The following is an 18,635-nucleotide window of genomic DNA, read 5'->3' on the forward strand; positions in this document are numbered from 1 at the left end:
GGGTTAAATTGAGAGCAAAGCCCATATGAGAAAACAGTTACGTGGTCCAGTTTTTTCTCTTCTAAACCTTCTTTGAACTCCTGGTTAATTACCATGAAGGTACAGACTATACAGTTCAAGCTCAGATGTGAATGAACTCTACATGGTGGGAAGGACATGGCTTCACAAAATAACAGCTGAACTAACTACATTTAAACCGCTTCACATAAAAGAAGAAAGTCAATGAAATGGCAAAGTCAGCCCTTCTCCAAGACGGCAGTGATTAGAGGTATTTTAAAAATACAAAGCGGGGATATAATCTGGAGATCTAAATATTGGTTCAGCTGGGTCAAGTCCAATGGCTTGCTCCTGTGCTTCTAATCTATAAAAGCTTCAGTTTGGAAATGAATGTCCAAAGCCTTTTGTGCATTGTCTATCCTTACTGTGCCAACGATATTAAAACATGATTGCAGAGTAAGGACTCCCAACGGGACTTCCAGATACCTTTTCATGCTCACCAATAACGAAAATAGTCATCTATACTCTTTGCAACTAAGTTTATATTTCCTCTTTAAGAAGTGTTTAAACCCAAGAAGCTGCAGCTCTGTACAGTCCTAAACTAAGTATCAAGCCAATTCGGTACCAGCTAAGCTGACGTTGAGGGAAAAAAGAGTCATCATTTCAAGTGGCTTGTTAGAGCTAGACTGGGCACGTATGGGTTACTACTGGGTAGGTGTCTGGGGAAATCTCTCAGTTTCTGTCTCTCTGTCTCTCATTCTCAAATCCTCCACCTCTTCCCGCTCCCTCTCCATATAAAGAGGGACCCAAAAGACTGTGCAGTTTCAAACACCTTCATACTGCACAGAGACTCCGGGGACACCCTGTATATAGAGCGCAGTCAAGATCTGTGGTATTTAAGTCCCTGCCTATATCACTGATGACAACTGGACTGCAAAAAAGAAAAATAACAAATATACATTAGAGCAGCGGCCTATCGCACCATCAGAATGTCTTCCTTCCTCTCTGAAAAACAAGAAAAAAAGCAGGCTCTATTTTGGCCACCTACTTGTATGCTCTTTGCCCCGTGCCAAGTCCCAGGGTTTCGCTCTATCTCAGATCATGTATCCCACCCCGAATCATTCTTTATAAATATTAGGTGCTGCCCAGGAGTGGACAATTGGCACGTCTCACCACAGGGCACACAAGTGTGTCCAAAACAGATCAAATGGACTCTGCCATCAGAATCAACTACAAGTCAAGTTCTGATGAGCACTGAACCATTTCCATGTAGGAGAGGGAAAAGGGGGAGATAGTTAACAATCCAAAAGGTCAAGCAACAAATGAGAGCAGCTTTTGGGACATGCACTCCTCCAAGAGAACAGTGACCCTTGGGCCCCATGTAAGATGCTATGCATACATATAAAAGGTCAAGCTATTTAATCCAATGGACATTCCCCTTTTCAACCCAATACCAGCAAGGAGAGTACAACAGCCCAAAAAAGCCACGTTAATTTTACAATTGTAGATAGAAGTCATTGGTCTGGAGAGTACCAATGAGTACCAAGACAAACAGCACGTGGGCTAAAGGACTTCGACAGGACTGAAAGGATTCAGTTGGAATTTAGCACTTTCAACACAACCCAGTAGTTAGTTAGTTTAAGACAAAGAGACAAAAAAAGAAACCACAGTAATAAAGGGAGACGTGGGAAGCAAGCGGAATGGAGGGAGAGAGGACAGGAAGAAGAGAAAATGAAACATTTCGGTACCTCTTGTTATCACAGTCACAGTTAAACAAACACATTTTAAATGGGTTTCTTTTTCAAGAAGACATCCAGTGCTAAGAAGGAGATCGTTCTAGGCACTGGCCAAATCCATTCACGAATATTTCAAAGATCGAGACACAGAGAATTAGCAAAGGCAGTGTAAGTTAATCTTCCAAACAGGTCATCAACAAAATACAGAAGCAAGTACAAATTCGGTGGACAAGGGAGGGGAGAGAGAAAAGATGTCCCAGAGCTCACTAAATACAGGGAATTCTTTTTTTATTTTTATTTTTATTTTTTATTTTGAACCCTTAACTTCTGTGTATTGACTTATAGGTAGAAGAGTGGTAAGGGTAGGCAATGGGGGTCAAGTGACTTGCCCAGGGTCACACAGCTGGGAAGTGTCTGAGGCCGGATTTGAACCTAGGACCTCTCGTCTCTAGGCCTGGCTCTCAATCCTCTGAGCTACCCAGCTGCCCCGGGAATTCTTTTTACTAGTGAACGTTTTCCTTATCTCTAGTCATAGGAGTATAAAGCTCAAACGCTGAAAGAATACAAGAATACAAAAATCGGATCTTTAAGCCTTTTGGTTATGAATGCTTCTCTCTTTCTTTTCTCTCTCTCTTTTTTATGGATAAAGAACAAAGACCAATGGTTCATTTCTTAGTTGGGAAAGTAAAGCCACATGATCATGCATTTTCTTTTGGGTTTTGTTACTGTTGTCGTTGTCACTTGTTTCAATCGCATACCTCCACCTCCACCTAGGCTCTGGGTGGCACTTAAGGGTATCTTAACTGAAGGGTGCTTAATTTGGGAACTTGCACTTGCTTCATCATCCTGTAATGTAAACAGTGTTTCGTTTTACAAGGTCTGATATCCGGCATAGGATTTTCTTCTGCCAATTATGTAAGCAACCACTATAATGAGAATCAAGCCTGCAAGCCCGGAACCAACTATAACTGGTATTAGAATGCTGTCATCATCCATTGAGCACTCCTGGGCTGTAGACAGAAAAAGGGCGTGACAAACAATGAATATAAGCAAGATTGTTCATTTGTCAGCAACGCATTAGACTGATCTTAAAAATTTTTTTTTGTTGAGTTTTAAAAAGGCAAGTTTTGAGCATCAACTTTCTGAGAGAGTTCAAAGCTGGCACATGCAGGCTCAACCCCCATCCCTCATGACTGTTGCTTTATTGAAAGTGCATGGAGACCACAGAACCGGAATGGAAGCTCGATGGAAGGGTGAATGTGTGCCGCCAAGCAGGGAGACATGGGTGTGCCAAGGCAGGCTGGTTCCTTTTTTCCTTGGGGTTGAGTTACTTGGTTACTCCAGAAGAGATGAAGAAAGTGGCACTTCCTACCAACTCGCTGATGGGAGTCACATCCCTTAGCTGTTTGCTTGGGATCAGGCCTGAAAATTGCCAGTAATACTGGGCTAGAAGAGCTTAGGCTAGCGGGCCTTGGCCTCTGGGATAGACTATGAATACCCAAGAGTCAAAACCTCAGAGGCACAGATAAAAGTTCTAGATAACCCAGGCTCCTAGATCAAAGGTAGATGGGACCTAAGAAGCCACTTAATTCAATCCTCTCGTATTACAGGTGAGGCGACTGAGGCCCATGTAGGAGATCACACATAGGATTACAGAGCTAATAGCTGTAAGGGACCTCCAAAGAGAGCTAGCCTTTAAGTGCCTCATTTCACAGAGGAGTAAACTCAAGCCCAGGGGAAGGCAAGTGATTTGCTGAAGATCACGCAGGTAGTAAGGAATGGAGCTGACATTCACACTCAAGTCTTCTGCCTCCAAATCGAGGTCTGTGTTCTGCCACACATCTATGACCAATCCACGGTCCCCATCTTCTGCCCCAATTCCTCTAGCTTGCCCTACTTAGCCAAGCACAGGCACCTGTGAGCAAAGGCCTATTTTCATGACTAGATTAATAGACGATATTGGCAAAGTTTATCAGGTCATATGTTCTGTATGGATATTCTTAACATTTGTTTGCATGAGGCCAAAGTTTCAAATTAGAAGAAAGGAAAGATCATTTTGATTACAAATAACTGAGGAATAAACATATGTGAATAGACTCTCAACTCCTCAACTGAAATCTGAGACCAAAAGCAAGGCTAATAATACAGGAGGTCAGAAAAAGGCACCCAAAATCAATTTCTCAAAGAATCAGAATAACTGAAGGATTAACAGAAAAAAACATTCATTTCAGAAGTAAAACTTATGCCCCAAACACTCGGGTACAGTGATGCAAAAAACTTCATTTTCAAAGAGTGGAAGTGAATTAGAAAGTCAACACCACTACCGAATCACTGAGATGGTTCCCAAAACATAGCTAGTTTTATTTACAGGATGCTCTAAGGCTTATGGATTGGATTTAACTAGGGGAAGTATGGAGACAACAATAACAGATATGGTCCATATATCCCCGCTTGCAAAACAAAACGAAGTGGTCAGAAATGAAGGAAACGTGCATGATTTAGAATTTGCAAGAGCGAATTATCCAGCAATGCCAGTAAAGTTACTTTTTGTTAAAACGTCTAATAAGTTGGCATCGCTTTCAGGATCAGTCTACAGAACACTGTGCTGTTTACTACTGGGGACATTCTCCAAAGCCCATGTCTGTGCTGGCTCACATCATTTTAAATCCTGAGCTTTTTCGAGCTGGCCAAGACCATACCAATTTACCCTCAATCAACTGGTCAGGATAAAGGGAAATTTGAGCTAGTCCTATCTCTTGGCCTCAGCCATCAAATTTCCATCATGTATTAAAAATTGTCCTAGAAAGTGGGGAAGGGGCAGTCTAGCCCAGGGGTCGGCAAACTATGGACTAGGGCCAAATCCAATGCCTGTTTTGTTTTTACATTTTTAAATACAATGAAACTTCATTTAAAAATGGAAAAAAAAAACAGTTCAAAGGCCATACGAAAACAGACTGCACGGTTGCCAACTTGTGGTCTAGCCCAGTGATGGGCAGACTTTTTAAAGCGGGGGCCAAAGGAAAGGAAATGCTCATCTGGCAGTCTGTTTCCAAGGCAACTCTTTCGAAGTAATGATATCCCTCAGCCATATAGAACATGTCAGGGGGCCGCATGTGGCCCGTGGGCCGCAGTTTGCCCATGACTGGTCTAGCCCATTGACTAGGTTTGCTAAAGCTGCTCTCACTTTTTAAAATATGCTTTCTTCTTTGTGTTTGGCTGCTCTTGACACACAAATTCTTGTGACAGCTTGATTAACTTAGTCTGAGGAAAGAGAGTGCAGATTTCAGTCTCATCTGCTATCTGGACTGCGCACAGGTATACAAAGGCACGCCTGAGGCCCCTTCCCTATTGAGCTGTTCCATTCATGCCTTCTGTGATAATGAGTTCATAGAAGAAAATAAGAATAAAATCTGGGTTGTTCTTACCTGTAGAATACTTTCCTTCCACCACACTGAAAGGCTGCACCCTTACATCAAAAGTATTTATTTGAAATGTGTCAGAAACTGGAATATTATCCTCTTTGTTGCACATGTAAGAGCTTCCTATTGGGGCATCCCAACAGTTAAGGTTGTTATTCTCGGCAACGAAATCTTTAAAGAGAGATAAAGACGAGTTATTTCTTTAAATGCCAACTTAGTCCTCATGGAAGATCCTAGGGACTTGGGTGCACTGGCTTGAGAGACAGAGAACTGCTTTTCACAACTGACTGTTTATAATGGCAATTGGCTAACTACCTTTCTTAAACGTTCTTAGAATCGTAGAGCCTGGGAGCTGGAAGGGGTCCTAAAGGCCATTTTTCCAACCCTCCATTTTCTAGAGGAGGAAAGTGAGGCCCAGGGAAGGAAATCAGAAATGACATTGGAGCTAGAGGGGGAGACCATCTAGTTCAATCCCCTCATTTTAGAGAAGGGGAAACTGAGGTCTAGAAAAGTTTAGTGCCTCATCTAAGGTCACTTGGGTAGTAAGCCACTACTAAAATCCTCTGATTCAAAATCTGACCCCCCTCTCACCCCACCATTCTTAGCCGTTAGCCTCCCCGAGCATGTTTGCTCCTTGTTAGCTATAGTATGAGATGGCATTTGTAAAAAGCACGGTGCCTGGCACACGGCAGGTACTTGAGAAATGCTCATTCCCTTCCCTGCCTTGAAGGGACTCCATACTATACTTATCTTCAGAGGAGTTCCATCCATACACTTCAATCAGGAGAGATTCAAACAGGAAATGGAAATTTCATTGCCAACAACAAGCTAGCGTTTGGCCTCAAGGAGAACACTAGAGAACTTGAAATAGTTAGGCATTTGCTAAATGCAGATGTAGATCTAGATAATAATCCAGGGTCAAGTGGCAAGTATCTAGGAACCCTGGTTCATTCTCTCCCCTGGTCCCCCCCTCCCCTCCTTAGGTTGGGAGGGCCCCGCTTGGCTTACCAGAACCGTTTACAAAAGTCAAGCTGACATTCACCCCTTTCAGATAGAACCGGTTTCCATTTTTCTGTTTGAAGAAAGCTTTCAGTTAAACGACACATAGGATCAGCACACAACTGTCTACAGAGACAATTCAACATCCAGAGGGGAAAAAAGGCAGGCCGAGCCCCAAGGTAACAGAGCAGATGAAAGCTGGGCACAGAGCAATATCATTTAAGGAAAAGAGAAACTGAACACAGGGTGGAAGCGAGTGGTGAGGTGGACAACTATGACAATGGAGTGAGCTCCGCATCCTACTTCCCCCATGATATCCTCAATCCATGGGAGCAACTGAAAAGAGGACTAGGGCCTGAGCCTGGGATTTCATTGGCCTGAGAGATTCCCAGCTTAGCGGTCCTAGTCTTCTGGTCTTCCAGAGTTGCCTAAGGCATTGTGAGGTTAGGTGGCTTGCCTAGGGTCATATAACCAGCATGAATCAGATCTTCCTGGCTCTCTATCTATTATACCATGCTGTTAGTCCTGGGAGACCTCAAAAAAAAAGTATGAAAAGGGCAGCTAGGGGGCACAGTGGCTAGAGTACCAGGCCTGGAGTCTGGAGGACTCGGGTTCAAATTTGGCCTGAGACACTTCCTAACTGTGTGACCTTAGCAAGTCACTTAACCCCAATTGCCTAGCCCTTGCCACTCTTCTGTCTTATAACTGATACTAAAGGTATGTGTCTTCCTTCTGTCATGGCATAGGCAATATGGAAATGAAAGAGCTGGAAGAACCTATGACAGACCATTTACTGTCTCAGGGAGGTAGGGGAGAGATGGATGGATGGAGGGAGGGAAGGAGAGAGGGAGAGAATCTCATTTGTAAAATGTCAGAAAACAAGTATCAAAAATTGTTTCTATGTGTAGTTGAGAAAAAAAAGAAATAATAAAAAAATTGATACTAAAAAAGAAGGTTACGAGTTTTTAAAAAAAGAACTATGAAAGCTGTTTTCCTTCCCCTTTTTCCACCACAGTTTCAATCACATGGCCCTTGGTCCCACTTAGGATTCCTCAGATAATTTGAATGAGCATTATGGGGTAAATAAAGGATTTAATAAACCAACAGCAGACATCATTCTTTCCTTTATGGGACTAAATGAGCAAGCATGAAGGTGGTGTAGATCCTGCCCTGGAACAACCAGATCCTACAGTGCCGCCGATAAGAGTGGTTTTTAAAAATCTGATTTTGTCATTCAAAGGGAACTTTATTTAATAGTTAGATTTGAGCATCAAACTATTTGGGGATGGTTTTTAAAACTTTTTTCATACCAAAATGTGATCAAACTTTGTTTTCCTAGTTATCAGAAGCCATGTGTGCTCTTTGACATATGGTAGCATTGGACAGATCAAGGAAAAATCCACCCAAAAAAACCCCTGCAATAGAGCACTAACACCGTCCTGTTTGTTACAGAAAGTCCCCGAAATAGAGCTTTTATATCCAGCCCATCAGAGCACAGCTCTACGTGTGTTTTAAAAAAAAACAACACGCAAAACCAGACAGCGTAAGAAAACAACACTAAAAGGTCAGTTTCAAAATGTTTAATTGAATCGATGTAAGAGAATACAGGAAATTGGAAAAGCTCTCCTATATAACTTTAGTTTGTCAGTATGGCCAGGACCACTTAACAAATCATTTCAAATACAGTTGTGGAGTCAAAGTTACCCAGACAACAGGGGGAAAGATTTCAATACAGGGAGAGAAAGCAAATTCTTGTCCAGTTCATTACTATCCAACTTAATAGCTAACAGAAGAGTTCTCAGACTAGTTTACAAACAAGCAGCATCCTATTAGGTGGAAAAAGGCTATGTTTGGATCAGAGCAAAACACTGTTAAATGAGCTCCAGTAAGAACCAGTTTGGGCCCATTAGGCTGTTTTGGTGTTGTTGGGACCTGACTTCTGGAACTCTTGGGGAGTACTTTGGCAAATCAGCAGGCACTTAAGGTCTTAGATAGCTGCCTGGGTCAGTGAGAGGTTAAGTGATTTGGCCACAGTCAGGCTTGTATGTGTTGGAGATGGGACTTGAACTAGAATCTAAGTGTTCCTGACTCCAAGCCCAGCACTATGTTATGGTCTTAGTTTAATGAAATAGCCCCAATCTGAAAAGCCATCTGGGATAATTTGGGGACTTCTGGCTCCTTAAAAGACCCACACAGATCACATTTTGGGGAGGAGCTAGGAACAGAACAGTCCCTCGAAAGGCCTTCTCCTCTGATGCCTCTTGATTTGAGCATGTAGGGGACCATGGGGTTTTGAAGGCCAAGCCAGTGGAATACAATACAAGTTCTGGAAGACCATATGAATACTGAGCTATTGAATAGGCTCTGGATGGGGTTACTTCACTGACAGATACAAATCCTTTAAGTATACAGCACTAGAGCTCACCAATAAAGAACAAAGCCAGAATACTGAAGTGGAAAGCTGTTATTGATCCGACCAAAGCCATTCGGAGAAATAAGTTAAAATCTTAATAAAAAAGAAACTTTGAGAACAGAATTGTTTTGGTTTTAGCTTTGTATTTTCAGCAGCTAGTAAAGTGCTCAGCAACAGCAGGCACTAATACTTGCTTACTGAACAATTAAGAACCAGGAGGTCAATGTAAAACCATTACTTACTATAGCAAAGAGAAGTTCAAGAAACCCCAGGTTGCTATCATTCAACCAAAGCAGAGCTGATTCCTTAAGACACACACCATCATAATCCGTTGTATTGGGATTAAGGTTCTTAAGCGAAGTACCCTTCAGAGAAAGGAAGAAGACACTAAGGCCTCAGATGATAATTTGGGTCGAACAAAATAACATTTGCCTAGACTCTGCCAGTGTGCGTGGGTTTCTGTTCTTTAAAACTATTTGGATCGCCGTATTTCAATATAATGGGTTTCCTTTGTAATACTACATATATTTCACTGTATGCATTTAAAAATGTTATTCTGAAAAGGGCTCCATGGGCTTCCGCAGACTGTCAAAGGAGTGCAGGATGAAAAAAACAAAAAAAGAATAAGAGCCTCTGTTCTAGTCAAACATCGATATGTTTTAAAGGCTCTTCTGGAGCTGGGAGCCACAATTTAGCAATCTGCTTTTATACCCACAGCAAAGGAGGGAAGTTTTCTCCAAAAAGAATGAACCATTAAGGAGAAGAGAGGTCAGGCCAATAAGAGGAAACAGCCATACCTTATTTTTAGTGATGTTCAGCTGCAGCCCCATGGTGGCCAAGAGACAAATACAGCTCCCGTTTCTGACGAAATAGTTTCCGGGATGAGGTTTTTCTTTTGGGACGGGTTTTGCAGTGGGCAAAGGCACAGTAGAAGAAGTGGTCACCAATACAGTTGACAGAAGTCTATCTTTGCCACAGACATACTCTGAAGGGAAAAAAAGAAGATGAATTCATCTCAGTGTTTTGTTCACCTGAAAGGCCAGGAAAAAGAAAACATTTCTTACCAAAGGATCCCAAATGACCTCTAGGATCATAGATGTGGAAGAGAGGTCATCAAGTCCTCCCTGCCTCATTTTACAGATGAGGAAAATGAGGCCCATTTGGAATATTCTCAATCTAGAGCTGGAAGGGACCTAAGAGGCCATTTAATTTTACAGAGGAGGTAACTCAGGCTCAGGGAAGGGAAGGGACTTGCCTAAAATTAGTTGTCGAGTGGCAGATATTGTCAGAATTTAAATCTGGGAATTATCCAGAACAAGTAAATGAGAAAATTGGGAAGTTTCATGAACTACCAAGTCAATGACAAAAACAGCTCTTGGAATTTAGAAAGCTGAGTTCAGGAAAGCCTTGGAGTGTGCCAAAAGGCCAACAGTATCTGCCTGAGTCTTTGGCTAAAATATGATCTAAAAGTAATGAAGTTTTTATTTTATAGCCCATCACAAACTATACTCTGTGAGTTTTATGGATCATGAGAATCATGGTAATGACTACTAAGGGAAAAATTTTAAGTGTTCAGTATAATAGGGCATAAATGACTTGGCCATAGTCATGCTTGTATGTGTAGGAGATTGAGACTTAAAACTCCAAATCAAGGTGACCCCATTTGGGGTTTTCTTGGTAGAGATATTAGAGTGGTTTGCCATTTCCTTCTCCAGCTCATTTGACAGATGAAGAAACTGAGGCAAACAGGGTTATTAAGTGACTTGCCCAGGGTCACACAGCAAGGAAGGGACTGAGGCCAGAATGGAACTTGTGTTGAGGAGTCTTCTGACTCCAAGCCCAGTGCTTTAACCACTGCACCACCTAGCTGCCTAGGTTAAAGCTAGAGACTAGGAGCAGGGAATTCCTGGGTAAGGAAACTCCTTCTATCAGAGCAGGTCAGCTCTTTTCTCTAACTTCTAGTCAAAGATGCCTGCAGAACTGAGAGATTAAGTGACTCACTCACTGTTGGAAGTAGGACAGGAACCCAGGTCTAGTTGGCTTTGAGATCAACTCTCCAGCTACCAAGCTATACTGTCTCTCTAGGATAAAAGGCCTCAAAAGAAATGCTTTCAAATAACGACTCTTCCTAAAGTCTTAAGTTACAAAGCATCCTACAGTATGCTCTGGGCATTTTACCTTTTGTGCTGATGGTGTTTTTCTGGACAAAAGCTTGTACAAGGACATCCCAATAGGAGTGAATGACATTTCCTTCTTTTGTCATCATTAAACTACAACATTTAAAGAGTTGATCCAATGGAACCTCAATGTTGTTGACTTCAAAAGCAGTATAAACTTTTCCTACAAAAAAAGATGCATCATTCTGAAGATTCGTCTTTGCCCATGTAAAACAGACAATATAGTGAGAGAACTCTGAAGGAGTGTGTGCCCACAGGTCAGAGGAGATCTCCGTTTTATTACGATGCCTTCGGAATCAATTAGTATCTGTTAACAAGAACGCATTCAAAATGCTTGAGGATGAAGCCACAAACTGCTTAAAAGAGGTTTAACTTTAACAACCCAAAACTAACATTTAGAGAGTGTTTTATTTGCAAAGTTCATTACTTATCTCAATCCATCTTGGCAACAATCAGGTGAAGTAGGATTATCTCCATTTTGCAGAAGAGAAAATAGAGCCTGAGATACATTTAGTGACTTAACCCATAGTCATAGAGCTATTAATACATGTCAGAGATAGGATCTAAACCTAGGGCTTCATTATAAAAACAATAACAATCCAGTGTTCTATCTACTCTAACTACTGATAGGTTTCTCTTCATCTGTTAGCTAAAAAAAAGCTTTTTCCTCTACCTTTAGAATGTAACTAATCTTGATCATGATGATCTAAAAGGGATCTCTCACGTAGTCTTTTTTGCTGGTGTTGAATGTTATCATACCTATCCATCGAGGCGTTTAGCTTTTTCTAGATTACAGGTTCTGAAACTGGGATGTAGCAACCTAGTCTGTGCATAGATTTCAAGGAGTCTGGGAATGTCGATAGGGAAAAAATGGCATCTTTATTTTTGCTAACTTTTAAATGAAATTTAGCATTTCCTTCAATTATCTGAAAAACCATTTCCCTGAGAAAGGGTCTATTGGCTTCACCAGACTGCCTACCGAAGGAGTCCGTGAATCCTAAGAACCACTACTCTACTATCCCATAACTAGGTCTGTATCCCAAAGAGACCAAAGAAAAGGGAAAAGGACCATTTGGTTTGTTTTTAAATCCTTCTCTTCTGTTTTAGAATCAATACTAAGAATGGGTTCTGAGGCAGAAGAGCCTCAAGGACTAAGCAATCAGGGTTAAGTGACTTGCCAAGGGTCACACAGCTAGCAAGGGTATGAGGGCAGATTTGACTTCCCAGCTCTAGGCCTCAATCCACTGAGCCACCTAGCTGCCCCCTGTATAATCTATTTCTAATTGCTCGGCATCTCAGGGAGGGCAGGAAAGGGAGGGAGGAAAGGAGGGAAGGAAGGAGAGAATTTGGAATTCAAAATTTTTTAAGTTAAAGTTAAAAATTGTTTTTACATATAATTTGGAAAAAATTAAAATTTTCATATAAAAAAGGATGACTCTTCTAGAGGGGTCAATAGAATGTGAGTGTCATTTCTATATGCCCACATACAAGGATCAAGAAAACCCTTGTGAACATTTTTGGCAATTACTATGTGCGAGGCTCTGTGCTAAGCACTTTACAATTAATCTTTCATTTGGTCCTCCCAACAGCTCTGGGAGGTAGCTGTTGTTATTAGTCCCATTTTACAGATGAGGAAACTGAGAGAAACAGAAGTGAAGTGACTTTTCCAGGGTGACACTGCTAGTGTAAGAGACCAAATTTGATCTCTAGTCTTCATAACTCCAAGCCCCATCTACCTATACAAGCTTGTTTCTTCAACTACAGTCAAGTAAGCCTCTTACATGCACCATACTCACGGCTGCCTCCACTCGATCTGTTTTATCTCTTCCGGGAAACCCCAAGCCACACTCACCCTTCCATTTGTTGACATCATATCATCCTTCTAGGGAGTACCATCACGATGATGTTTAACTGCTCTCTGGCTTGTTTTCTCTCCAGAAATTACATGTCAATTTACTCTTCCCAGCTAAGCTACTCAAGAACAAAGACAAGTGTCTCAGGAGTCTTCCTCCCACTACCCACACAGCAGATGCTGAAAAAGTATATGGCATTTTAGGGGTTTCGAAATCTTAGCTTCCTAACACTCTTCCCCTAAGGAGGTAAAAGGGATGTTAGAAGCAAAAAGATTTTCAGTGTCTACTTTGTCAAACCCTCCAGACCTTTACACTCAGATCCTTCACTTCCACATCTCAGGAAGTATAGCTCTGTAGACCAGCAGCATCTCTGAACTGTTCATTAGCAAGTCAAAATCAAAAGGCTGCTTCCAGATGGCCATTGTGGTGAACGAAATGAACCATTTGCCATTTCTTAGAAAAATGAAAATATTGCCCCCAAAACACGTAAGAGCAAATCATGAGATCTGAGATCTAGAGTGAGAAGGGACCTTAACAGGCCATCATTTTACAGAGGCCCAGGGAAATGATGGACTTATCCAAGGTCACACAAGTCATCAGGATCAGAAGTAGAATTTGAACTCAGTTCTCCTGACTCTAATGGCAGAGTTTCCCCCATCATTCTCTACTGGGCCTCATTCCACTTCATTGAAAAGGTGGTTTCAGTTTCTGTGCAAACTATTTTTGTCAATGCTACCATTACATCTTGCATCTAGAGCTGGCTGAACCAAGGGCCACAGCTGAAGTCTCGAGCAGTCATGGTTTGCAGATACCAGGAACTTCTTTTAATTCTAAGGACTAAGTCTTTCCAAACTGGGCAGCTCACGAGGGTTATTGCTGCTCTACAAGTGTCTGTCAGTTCATTTTGGCCCAATAGGTCTTCCTACAGCAAAAGGGGAGAGAAGGGCCTGTCCACCTGATCCCCCATCATTCAGTTGCCAAAGTTCTAGTAAAAAATGCTACTGGAATGGCCCAGTATGGACCACTCCACCCAGCCCACCTAATTTTTCTCAAAACAATGAAAGGTGTTTCTAGGTGCCCCGTTACCTTTTTCTTTGGCATCAGGAAAAGTGTCATTATCGCTGGTATCATAGGAAAAGGAGATGAAGTCAATGAAATAAGTAGAAATAGCTCGGGTAAAGTTCACACTCCAAAAGAAACCTGATCCAAACTGGACTTTAATTTGGGGAACATTCTCCTCAGTCCCACATTCACTTCCGCTGAATGATGCGCTGCTGGGAACCTGAATTGTTACATTTTTCTAAAATACAGAGTGGAAAGGGACAGGGGAGGGAGAGAAACGTATTATGAACGTACATGAAAGCATTTCTCCAAGCTTAGGAGTCTGGAGTTCCACATTAAGACTCTCATGCCCTCCCTCTCTGTTTCCCATCCCCTAGCCTGCTACGTTTCAAAAAAAAGGGGGGGAAAGAGGGTTCAGGTGCTTCCATATTTTACTCCTCTGGGGAAATCACAAAACGGAATATGGGTCAAGATCAGCAAGTGTTCTTTAGCAGACAGATCTGTCTTTGTCCTCTCCTCTCTTCACAGCTACCCCCCTCCACCAGACTGTAAGTTGGTACAGAGAGATTCTGAGAGGCTACATGGCACAGGGAATAGAAAGCAGGGCTTAGGCTGTGTGGCCCTCCCAAAGTCAGCACCCCACATGACACTGCAGTTCTCTAAGGGGGAGAGGGGCGTGAAGAAGGATAGAGTGAAGATAATTCTCAACCAACCAATGAAAGAAGAGAAGCCAAGAAAGGAGGATGAAGATGAGGCAAGGGTAAAAATTTAAACAGAGTTATTATTTATAAGTGGTCATAAAAGCATTAAGTAATCAGAAATGAGTATCTCATTCTTCATCATTTTTCCCTCATCACTTCTGAGAAGTCCAAACAATTTGTGACCTCAGAGAAGTAAAATGTACAAAATCACAGAAAATCAAATGCCTTCAGGTACACAGGGAAAAAAATTGGACAGACTAAGCGTCAAGGCAATTGATGTGTGAGCCTTTTTAGAGGAGGGGGTGGTTTGCTCAGCCACCAGATCAGGACCAGATACCATCCAGAACAATTCCCATTCACTCACAGAATGCTTACTTACTAGGCCATTGTTTGCAGTTTCATATTCTACTGTGAAATTCATCTCCCATTGTGCATACAGGCAAGTGGCATTGTTGGAGTCTTTCAAAGTGAGACTCAATGCATTGATGTCGAGAGTTCCTGTAGTTAAAAAAACATTTAAAAAAATTGAGACTGTGCCAGATGACACTAGTGGCTGCATCACTCCTGCAGGACCATCCGATTGTGTTCCCTTGTGGATGCTTTCCTATACATTTGAAGGAAGGCTGGAATAACCCTAAAGACATGACTTTTTAGAGCAAAATGGCATTTCTGAGCTCATCTGGCCCATATGATTTTGGAGTCACTCTAAGGGTCCAGTCTCAAAGCCAGAACAATGAGAATTCAAGACCTCCCTAAGACTCACCCTGACTGCCTAACCTGGACGAGTCATTTAATCTCTTCATGCTCCGGACACTCTCAGACTATTTGTTGTAAAAAAGGCCTTCACAGAGCGAGTTGCCTCATTTGGATGTAAAATTACAAGTCCAGGTCCTATCCCTCACCCCCTAGATTATTACAAAATCTCTTAGCTAACTTCTCTCCCTACTCCATGTCGTCCCAGATCCCTCTCTACTACACCAATGTGGCACATACATAGCCTCGCTTTCCAAATGAGGATATAAATTCTTGGAGTACAGAAGCCATTTCTCTAACTTCTGCTATAGCCTCTGGGTATTGCATAAGCATAAACCCAAGAAAGAAATAGGCCCTTAAAGATCTCCTGACTAATGTTCTCACAACAATAACGTTGATCCCTATCTTGACCTGAAAACAACCAATTAAGTGGACAGTTAGTTTTATATTTCAGTCAAGTGTCTAATGGCTTGCTTCCCAACATGTCACCATTTGCTATCAGGACACTCTGTTCTCCTAAAAAGATAATACATCCACAGACACTTTCAATAAATATCTTTTGTTTTTACTTCATCTACAGTTGCCAACATATTCCTCTCAGAGAGCCATCCCTTACAACAAAAGAGAATGGGGAAAACAAAAACAATTTAGCAAAACATAGCAAGAAAGTCTTCCAATATTATACATGCAAGATTCCACACCGATTGCCCCCCACCTCTGTGAAGAAGGCAAGGGAAGTGCTTTCTCAGAGCTCTTTTTTAGGGTCAATCTTGGTCATTCTCATTTTACTCTTTTAAGCACTTTGAAATTAATTTTATGGAGTTCATGGACCTCCTCTGAGGCAGTAGCAAAACCAAAGTTTGGAATGACTGCTCTAAACAATCCTAAAGAAAGATGCTTTAAAATCAGGGGTTCTCAACCTAATTTCCCCTTTAAACTCCAGTATTTTAAACATTTTGTGCAAAGTAAATCAGCACAGCCCCTTTTTAGCATCTCTAACTTCAGTTCTCCAATTTCATACCCATTAAGACTACCATCCCCAAGTCTAATTTCCCACCTCCATGCCAACTGGGAGAGCAAACAAACTACTACCTAAACAATGACTCCCAGTTGTCTTTACTGGTATCATTTTGAGGTAGGGGGAAAAAAGGAGCCAAAGTCAAGAAAAAGCAATGAGGATTCAGCTGTTTTCTGGTCATTTCAGTCACACCCATATCTTTGTGACCTCATTTGGGGTTTTCTTGGCAAAGATACAGGAGTGGTCGGCCATCTCCTTCTGCAGCTCATTTGAAAGATGAAGAAACGGAGGCAAGCAGGGCTAAGTGACTTGGCCAGGGTCACACAGCTAGTAAGGGTCTGAGGCCAGATTTGAGCTCAGGAAGACAAGTGTTCCTGATTTCAGGCCCTGTACCCTTTCTACTGGACCACCTAGCTAGGATACAGAGGTTTGTTAAAAAAACACTTAAAAATAAAATTATAACATGAATTCTCATTTTTTTTTAAAAAATGAACTCTCCATAGCTTCTAGAAACTATAAATAGAAGAAGAAGAAGCTATTCCATAGAAAATATCTTCTGGATTACTCTGATTTACTATATGGTATCTTCTCTGAAACCCAACTTTGCTGCTAACAATTATTCTCTTTGCACAAAATCTAGGATTTCCATCCCAAGCTGCCATTAACTTTGATTTATGATGAAAACCCATAAGGGTTTCTTGACTCTATTGACTTGACATGTAGTTCTCCATCTAATTATTCTTTTTCAGTCAAAAGAGAGAAAGTTTCCCCACGAGAGTTAACTAGTACCTTTTTACTTGCTGTCGTGAATGGAACCACGTCCCAGAGACTGGCACAATTTTTAGGTCTTTAAAATGATTGAAGCTTAAATAGCAATATGATTTAGAAAGTGCAGAATTTTAAATGTTTAATTGTTTGTAATCATATGTCTGTGCTTTCAGAGAAAGAGAGTGGGGAAAACCCCACTATCATGGGAAGAGTCATCCATTTGGTCAACCTCCAAGGCCATCTTATGTATCAGAGTGATTTATGATCACTTGAATGCAAAATTATAACAAGAATGCTTTCTCCATTTCAGAGGTTCCAGGGACCACAGGAGGTGGAGGAGCAGGATGGCTAGCTAAATCCAAAGGAATTTGCAGGAAAAAAACCTAGTATGAGTAAAGGAAGGTTTACATCTCCACACAATTTGGCAGTTTAATGAGGCTGGGCTGCTTTACATGCACTTAGCTTTACTGTTATTTATTACAATTCATAAATCTGAATGCTTCTTACTGAAGTTAAAATGATTCAACAAAAAAAAACCATGAAAAAAATGTGGAAACCTCGCAAATGTACAAGATGTGAGTACCAAATGCCTACTTAACCAGCTAATTAGGTCATTTCAAATGCCTATATTGTAAATGGAATTAAATGAAACTCAGTTTATGAGGACCAGAAAGTCCTCATACTTCTCCCCCAGGGTCTAGGTTTCTAGTTCATCATGGCAATCCGTAATTACTGTTCTAGATAAGGATGGATGTGAGGTCCCATCATTTATGCCCATTAATCCCTCTAATGGCAATCCTAGAGAAACCTCTACAAGAAGTCCAGTATTCAACTATATGGGAGTTGGGTTTACAGAAAGCGTGACAACTTAGCACTTTCCCAGAAGCTCTCAATTCGAAGACTTTGGACCAGCTCATCGCCTAAAACAGTTTAAATGGCACAGGACTTGTGCACTCCATCCTCAGGTTTACACGAGTTTAGAAAGTGGGAGAAAAGAAGAAACAGTGCCCATTCTGGGGGCAAATGGAGAGAGCTGTTAGGAGATTGATTCTTCTAATCAGTAAAGTAGATTGGGGGTGTTTGCAATTCCCTGGCAAGTTTTTTTCTCCAAACTTCATTTCAAAACCAGCCTCCACCCTCTCCTATATGACACACCAGAGCTAAGTTAGTTATGGAACTCTGGAATGCTTTCCTCATAAAATATTCTGGGGAGGTAATAATAGAATGGGGAAGAAGGGAAGAAAACCGAAAAAGGCACGGCCTGAGGAGCCAGGGAGTAGGCAGGACCCCTAAACTCAACCCAGGTTAGGAAAAGCCACCTCAGCTGAGTCCAGGTGGGGTGGCTCTCTCCTTAGTCACTCAAGGAAAGAAAAGTAACAGGGGAGGGGGTGCCCCCAGATGAAATTCTCTTCACACTAAGGCATCCTCAACGTAAGGATCTGGATTCAAGGTGGTCCTGGTGTTTTGTCCTCTATACTATTTCCCTACCAGGCCCAAGTCACCCCCCTGGACCCTCTCACAATATTTAGGTCACTCCTTGGCCCTCTATGCCACCTGATTTCACTTAGGTCACTCCTCAGACCTGGATCACTCTCCTGCCTCTCCCACCCATCCTCTCATCTAGACTGGTCCCGAGTCCCAGCCCCATCTCTCTTCTAGATTATCACTCAACTACCCTCTCCTCTCCCCACTCCCACCTCGGTTATTCCTCTGCCCGGTACCTCCCCCCATTTCACTCC

At 41.8% G+C, this 18,635-nt stretch overlaps 1 protein-coding gene across 1 annotated transcript; it reads right to left on the reverse strand.

Moving 5' to 3' along the window:
* Positions 1–2,156: 2,156 nt before the first annotated feature.
* Positions 2,157–15,160, reverse strand: LAMP2 (lysosomal associated membrane protein 2). The gene is made up of 9 exons (XM_044682664.1): positions 15,121–15,160; positions 14,737–14,855; positions 13,681–13,894; positions 10,743–10,904; positions 9,362–9,549; positions 8,807–8,929; positions 6,161–6,224; positions 5,159–5,323; positions 2,157–2,743 (listed from the first exon to the last, which is right to left on the reverse strand). Exons 1-9 carry the CDS (start codon positions 15,158–15,160, stop codon positions 2,604–2,606), a joined length of 1,215 nt encoding a protein of 404 aa, XP_044538599.1. The 3' UTR covers positions 2,157–2,603.
* Positions 15,161–18,635: the final 3,475 nt, after the last annotated feature.

Source organism: Gracilinanus agilis, chromosome X (assembly GCF_016433145.1).
Source record: "Gracilinanus agilis isolate LMUSP501 chromosome X, AgileGrace, whole genome shotgun sequence".
Lineage (NCBI taxonomy): Eukaryota > Metazoa > Chordata > Mammalia > Didelphimorphia > Didelphidae > Gracilinanus > Gracilinanus agilis.

Bases quoted from the DNA above. Each gene is read 5' to 3' on its own strand.
- LAMP2 (XM_044682664.1), bottom strand. From the start codon at position 15,160: ATGAAGAGATTAAATGACTCGTCCAGGTTAGGCAGTCAGG. The intron at 10,905-13,680 runs GTAACGGGGCAC...CTTTTTTTGTAG, and splicing joins TCCTGATGCCAAAGAAAAAG to GAAAAGTTTATACTGCTTTT. The intron at 8,930-9,361 runs GTATGGCTGTTT...CTTTCTCTGAAG, and splicing joins TGAACATCACTAAAAATAAG to GGTACTTCGCTTAAGAACCT.